Consider the following 7,822-nt stretch of genomic DNA (forward strand, 5'->3'; position numbering starts at 1 on the left):
CACAGAGAACTATTGAGAAATTTATAGTTATTCCGTCATCCTGATTACGCGTTCAGGTAATTATTGAGGCACTGATATGTGTAACATTCTGCCTAAATACCAATCTTGAGAAATTTGGCTTCTCAAAACCAGAAAGGAGAAAGCTAATTCGGATTCTACAGATCTAAACCACCACTGAAACTATAAAAATTTGTAGAAATTACCAGCAGTTTATCATTTAAGTATATATGCGCATGTCTTGACATGCAACTATATGCTTAAGAATAAACTCATAGAACAAAAAATACAAATCTGTACATGCACTAACTCCGAATACTGCACATATACACACTTACATGCAAAAATACCCAGTTGACGTTGTTGAAATTTCAATGAAGGAAACTTGGTTCTAGATTAGAAACCGATTCTTTCTCTATTGGCAAGAAATCTTGACACAAAACTGAATGACAGACATACATACATACATACATACATACATACATACATACATACATACATACATACATACATACATACATACATAATATTACGAGCAAATAAGCGCAGGTGTGGATGTGTGGAAAGAAGCTTGCTTCAAAACCACATGGTTCTGAGTTCGCTCCCACTGCGTGGCACTTTCGGCAAGTACCTTCTAGTATAGCCTCAGAACGTCGAAAATCTTGTAACTTGGTAGAGGGAGACTGAAACAAGTTCGTCGTGTGAGTGTGTGTGTGTGTGTGTGTGTGTGTGTGTGTGTGTTTCTCCCCGTAATTTAGCGATTCGGCAAAAGAGACTGATAGGATAGGTACTAGCCTTAAGGGAAAAATAAATAAATACGGAGGTTGATTCGTTCGACGAAAATTTTTCAAGGCGGTCTCCCACCATAGCTGCAGTCTAATGATTGAAACAAGTACAAGATAAAAGATACATACATACATACATGCATACATACATACATACATACATACATACATACATACATACATACATACATACATGTGAGGAAATAAACATGTCCAGCATCGAAGTTAATGGAAAAGAGGATGAGTTCAACTTACGTCGTCATGGTAATAGTACCCTTTATTTCTCATGTGGTTTAGATATGTCTGGGTTATAGGCACGCTGAAGTCAATGATAGGTGGATCATCAGTGACCCGGATGTTCTTCATTTGTCCACTGTTGCCATTGCCGCCCACACCGGCCGTATTGGTTCCGATACTGCCGCCAATGCCTCCAGCAGCGACACCTCCGCTCCCGACGGAACCGGCAATACTTCCTACACCAATTCCAGCATTGCCCACACCTCCAATTCCACCGACACCGGTAAAGTTGTAGGTGTTGCTATTGTTGTTGCTACTGATGTTGGTGTTGTTAGTGTTGTTGCTGCTGCTGTTGTTATTGTTGTTGTTACTGCTGCTGCTGCTGTTGGTGTTATTTTCCCCAGTCAGATGCATTCGTTTTTGGCAATCAGAACAAGACATAAGAAATCTGGTGACGGCTTCTCGCGGTAGGAATGCATACGTTTCTGCGATCTGTTCATAGATAAAACGAAAAGAAAAAATAAATATGGTTTTATAAGAAATATAGAAATTTTAACCTAATAAATTTGCAGTCATTTTTGATTTTAGAATCAGAGGTACATCACCCTTTTAAAGTATATTTCTGAAAGTAAGAACAAAATGAGTTTTTTTGTTTTTCAAACAATCAACATAGCAAATAACAAACTGATAGAGAACTTTAAAACAACGTCTTCCTTACGCAGAACATGAATGTTATTTCCAGGGAAATACAATAATTGAAACAATAGAGCACCAACTGGAAATTGAAGCAAAATTTCAGAATTGTTTGAGCAAGAAAATATCTTCCTTTCCAACAATCTCTGTCACCCCTTTTCTTCTCCCTTTCCTTATGTTAATATTCTTCGTTCTTTATTACCTTTTTTATTCTTACTCCTATGTTATTTCATATCTCTCATTTGGTTTCTCTCTTCTAATTCATAATACATTTATATCTTTCCTGTTCTTGAACTGACTCTACCACTATTTCTCCCGCCCGTTTTCACTATCACCCCACCAATACTCGTCTTTATCAAAGCTTTCTCTCAAACTGTCTCCTATTTTCATTTTAAATTTTTCTTCGTTTCTTATTCATTTTCACCCCTCCCCTCTCCGTATCGCTTCTGCACAGTATGCCACTAAAAACCATTTTTTTTTCGTTCTTTCCTTTTCCACTTCATCCTTGTACTTTGGAATTAATTAAACTACACTCTCGCCATAGCTTTTCTCCCAATACTCTCCCTCCTATTTCTCTCTATAATGCTAACCTACCCAGTCACTTCCCACGTCTCTTCTTCATTGTTTGTTCTTTCCTCCCTCACCGTCTCTATTTATCACTCTTCCTTTTCCTCCTCTATCAGTCAGTCTGTCTATCTATCTATCTATCTATCTATCTATCTATCTATCTATCTATCTATCTATCTATCTATCTGTCTGTCTGTCTCTATCTATCTATCTATCTATCTATCTATCTATCTATCTATCTATTTTTTTTCCTCGATCCCTTTTGATCGAACTCTCCCCTTCCCTTTTTTCCTTCCAACGGTCCCTTTTGATCGACACACCCCTACTTTTTTTTTTCTTTCCTTCCCACTCCCAAAAAGAAAAGCCCTACATTGTATTTGTCCCATCTTTGTTGAGCCCTATCTATCTATCTATCTATCTATCTATCTATCTATCTATCTATCTATCTATCCGTCTGTCTGTCTGTCTGTCTGTCTGTCTGTCTATCTAAAAACTATCTGTCTGTCTGACTCTTAACACTCTTATTCTACCTTTCTCTGCCAATACATGTTTTTTCACACACACACGTAGAGATATATTCATTCTCTTTAAACTTCAAAGGATTGCCTATCAACCTGGATTAGCTTAATCCTCTTTCAGGCCACAAAGAATGAATGAGATTCTTGTTTAGTTAGCAAGACTCCCTACAAATATGATCCATAGCTAACCCCTAAAACCATCTCTACACCCAACACATACATTTAGCAAATGACCTTATCCTACTTCCATCCACTTTTACCATTGTTTTCTTATTTGGAACCACTTTTGTTTGGATTAATTTTATTTTGTTTTTGTTGCCTGTCAGAGCGAGCGATGAGAAACAGCATGACAGAATGACTTGCAGACAGTGACAAATACCCCACCTCCACGTACATATTTACACACACGCTTGTATACGAATGCATATACCGATATAGAAATATAAAGATATATAGATAAAGGCACACAAATACACTTACGCTATAGTACACACAAACACATGTACATTCACATACACATATACGTAATCAGCAATACCTCGAGTAGCGGAATTAATGCGTTCCACTCTTTTTTTTTTTTTTTCACTTCGCTATTGGAAACTAGTGTAGGCAATACAAAGTTTTTTTTTGTTTTTTATTTTATCTAGATAAGTTCATTTAATTATTTCGGTCTTGCTTTTGGTTTGCAAGATTCTTGATGTGAATTCATGTGTTGAAACAAATTGTGTTGTATCTTGGGAGAGTCATTACGCCAATGACAATAACACACGCACATGTTCAATCCCACTTCTTTATTGTTAGTGAAATGGTTGAATAGCTAACCAACATCGATTATTTGCTTAACGTGTCGAATTCTTTCGTTGCTATCTGCAACCTTTTTAGTGACCTGTGGTTCCCTACTCGCTCCTAGCACTGAAAATGTTGCGAACAGCAAAGAAAGAACTTTGACGGACAAACAAACAACCGATTGATTGCTTAACCAACACGTTGAACAAATGATCAATTAGTTTGTCGGTTACATATTTAACCAACTGTCTAATAATAAAGAAATGGAATTAAACCTGTGGGTGTGATATTATTATTATTATTGGCGGAACAACTCACCCAAGACAACAAAATTTGCTTCATTATTAGAATTATATACCTATTTAAACTGCTGTAAGCATAAAATGTTCCTGCCTATATATCATATATAAAGAAGTTATTTGAACAAAATTATATATAATTCAAATCAAGAAAATACACATAATTTAACACTTTACAAGTAAAAAAAATACTAATCAATGTCAAAAATAAATCAGGTACTATTGATTCTATTAGATTGTAAGTTTTATGAAGAAAGCTTCAAATATTCTTTTCTTTTGTGCTCTAGGCACCAGGCCCGAAATTTTGAGGGAGGGAGCCAGTCGATCAGATCGACCCCAATATGCGATTGGTACTTAATTTATCGACCCCGAAAGGATGAAAGGCAAAGTCGACCTCGGTGGAATTTGAACTCAGAACGTAAAGAATGTCGAAATACCACTAAGCATTTCGCCCGGGGTGTTAACGTTTCTGCCAGCTCGCTGCCTTAGAAGGTTTCAAATATTCTTTTCTACTCTAGGCACAAAGTCCCAAATTTTGGGGGAAGGGGGACAGTCGATTAGATCGATTAGTGCGCAACTGGTACCTAATTAATCGACCTCGAAAGGATGAAAGGCAAAGTCGACCTCGGCAGAAATTGAACTCAGAACGTAAAGACAGACGAAATACTGTAAAGCATTTCGCCCGGCGTGCTAACGTTTCTGCCAGCTCGTCGCCTTGAAGGTATCAAATATTGACTGCTTAGCTGTCTTCTTATAAACCTAAAATTCAACAACTTCCTGCGAAACTCGGTGAAGTACGAGTTATTTCACTAAGTTCCTTATTGTTAAAACTAGTTGTAAAGAAGTATCACCTTCTATATCTGAACTGAATACGCTTGTACCAATTCCTTTAGTCTGTCAAGCACAAGGATCATGTTAGCAGCATGCAATAAATCGTGAATATTACCTACACAGATATATCGAAATCCTAATTCCTGTCCAATCTGCAGAAGCTATTGCTAATCCAGTCTGTCTCCGATGATCTTTCCCAACTACATTTGGAACCAATATTTTCTATACCACAATGAAACATGTATGTTTAGCAGCTTCATAAGCATCTTAAATATTTTTAATTGCTTGTAATAATGTAATCTTTGCAGAAATCTTTGATATTTATCATTAGTTATTGTAATCAACTGAATTCTTCTGAGATTCTTGAAGATGGATTCGTTAGTCATTTCTGTATCTGATGTGCATATGCTTCGTGTAATACACGTTGAGCGCAGTATGGATATTTTTCACAGAGGATTAATCAAATGAATTTGTTGCATTGAATTCCTGTGAATTTTCATCCGTAGTCTGGTTTGACGAGATAGGCTCTATCAAGATGAGGCCCCACTATAGAAAGAGCAGCACAGTAAACACATTTTGAAGATAAGGGCCAGATACCATGAAACAATTGATGAAGATAAAAATTGTACAATTTTTTGTTCCTAATGAATAACAACTATCAAATACGCAGATACAAGTACACACACATACACACGCACACGCACACACACACACGTACACATACGAATTCTTTTACTTGCTTAAGACATTTGACTGCGGCCATGCTGGAGGGTTTTAGTCGAAGAAATCGACCCAAGGACCTATTCTGTGTAAGTCTAGTACTTATTCTATCAATACTTTTGCCGAACCGCTAAGTTACGGTGATGTAAACACACCAACAGCGATTGTCAAGCGATTGTGGTGGTGGTGGGGACGAACACAGACACAAAGACTCGAACCCATAAATATATACATATGTATTATAGACGACGAGCTTCTTTCAGTTTCCATCCCTTGAATCCACTGAAAAGGATTTGGCTGGTCTAAGGCTATAGTAGAATACACTTGCCCAAATTGCCACGCAGTGGGACTGAACCCGGGTCTATGTGGTTGAGAAACAAGCTTCTTCCACAGAACGTGCGCCTATAGGTAAAAAATACAAATGGAAAAAATACGAATGTATGTTTAACTTTCTTTTAAATATTTTTTTCCCTTTAGTCGGAGAGGATTTTTATATCTGTTAGTGATATTTAAAAAAGTTTTTCCTCCCAGAATAAGCTCTGGGATCGATTTGCTCAACTAAAGGCGGTGCTCCAGCATGGCCACAGTCAAATGACTGAAACAAGTAAAAGAGTAATAGAGTAAAGAGTGTATGTCTTTGTTATCAAATTTTAAAATTTCCAAGTCAAAGATTATGCAACAAGAAAATTTGAGGAAATAAGAAAAAATTGGAAATTAAAACATTTTGTGGTCATTTTCTGTCCGTAGTTTAGAACATGTTTGTTATTTTATCTCCAAGTCTCTTCTTATATATGTTGACTATGTGGAGGTCTGGAATGAGGTTCAAAGTGTCAAGTGTCAGATATTCAACTGAATCGAAAAGCAGCTATTTACATATATATGTATAAAAGGAAGACAAAAATCTTCTTAATATATCTCGTTATTTGCATTTTCACGTAACAGCCTATTAGATCCACATACATACATACATACATACATACAGACAGACATGCTTTTCTTTTCTACTCTAGGCACAAGGCACGAAATTTTGGGGGAGGGGACCAGTAGATTAGATCGACCCCAGTATGCAACTGGTACTTAATCTACCGACCCCGAAAGGATGAAAGGCAAAGTCGACCTCGGCAGAATTTGAACTCAGAATGTAAGACAGATACATATAATCTTTATACATGTATATGTATAGGTATAAATACATACAGTCTCGCACACAGACACACACATATATATATGGAGATACACATGCATCTGTGTGTGTGTGTGTGTAAGTATGTGTGTATACATATATATATATATATATATATATATATATATATATATATATACGCACACACACACACACATAGACAACCACACACTCTCTCTCTCACACACACACATGCACACACACATACGCACGCACACACTTATATATGAAACACAGTAAAATGTAGTTCTTACACCCCACCGCACCCGCAAAAAACAAAATATGACAGTCTTGTTAATCATAGGTAACAGTTGAAGTTGGGCTGAAAATCAACAACAAACAAGAATCTAGTCGAATTTGCCCTTGCGTGTGTGACGCTAAATGATAGAAAACGTTAATGAATTTATTTATTCATGCATGATAAAGCACAATATGAAAACGAAAAGTGAATGCGATTTTTCATAGAATTATCAATATTGCTGTTGTTGCAAATAGTGTGTTTTGTATTGTATGCCCTATTAAAATCTCTGAACCATCCAATGCGTAAATAGCAATTTTCAAGGGAAAGAACTTCTGTTTAGTTTATGAACGCTTATCTCCCTCGAAATATTTGTTAGTTGTATGTTTAGGCTGGAATACAGATTCTTGGTGTACATCTGAAGTTCCTATATTCCTGGCAAATCTTGCTTAGTGGTTAGATATATATTTTTTCTTTTATTCTTTGTTCTAGCCATATGCATATATAAGTGCTAAATATTTTTTCTAATTGTTTCTTATATGAAAGCTTGTGCTGCAGAAACTAAGTAAAGATCCATCATACAATTGTTTGCGACTGAATTAACTTTATTGCAAAGCCGACAATATGCCCCACGCGTTTCCAAATCTAAAACTTATGGGATTTGTAACACTATGTTACGTAATGAATGTTAATGACTTAACACTGAGAGATTCCGGGGTGTTGTGGCTTAGCTCTACGTCAAACCAGATCAAGTGAAAGTATATGAACAAAGGTTGATGACCGACCAGTAATTTGGGAAATATTTTGCAACTCATTTAGCAGTTCGAGCGAACAGGTAACGGGAACCATAGTAACTTGAGATGTCTCAACTGCATGCAAGCATTAGGGGTCTGAGAGTAGTCAAAGCAGTTTTAACACAGATCATATCTTTATAACATTGCGTCTTAAATCTATCATCTCTTCCCTCT

At 36.6% G+C, this 7,822-nt stretch overlaps 1 protein-coding gene across 1 annotated transcript in view; it reads right to left on the minus strand.

Annotated features, from left to right (window-relative positions):
- LOC106874518 (5'-AMP-activated serine/threonine-protein kinase catalytic subunit alpha) overlaps positions 1 to 7,822 on the minus strand; it is a 616,447-nt gene that overhangs the window by 421,645 nt on the left and 186,980 nt on the right. Inside the window, exon 3 of the mRNA XM_052969432.1 lies at positions 1,038 to 1,511. Within this exon, the coding sequence (XP_052825392.1) occupies positions 1,038 to 1,511 (474 nt within the window). The remainder of the gene's footprint in view (positions 1 to 1,037; positions 1,512 to 7,822) is intronic.

This window comes from Octopus bimaculoides, chromosome 7, assembly GCF_001194135.2.
Source record: "Octopus bimaculoides isolate UCB-OBI-ISO-001 chromosome 7, ASM119413v2, whole genome shotgun sequence".
Lineage (NCBI taxonomy): Eukaryota > Metazoa > Mollusca > Cephalopoda > Octopoda > Octopodidae > Octopus > Octopus bimaculoides.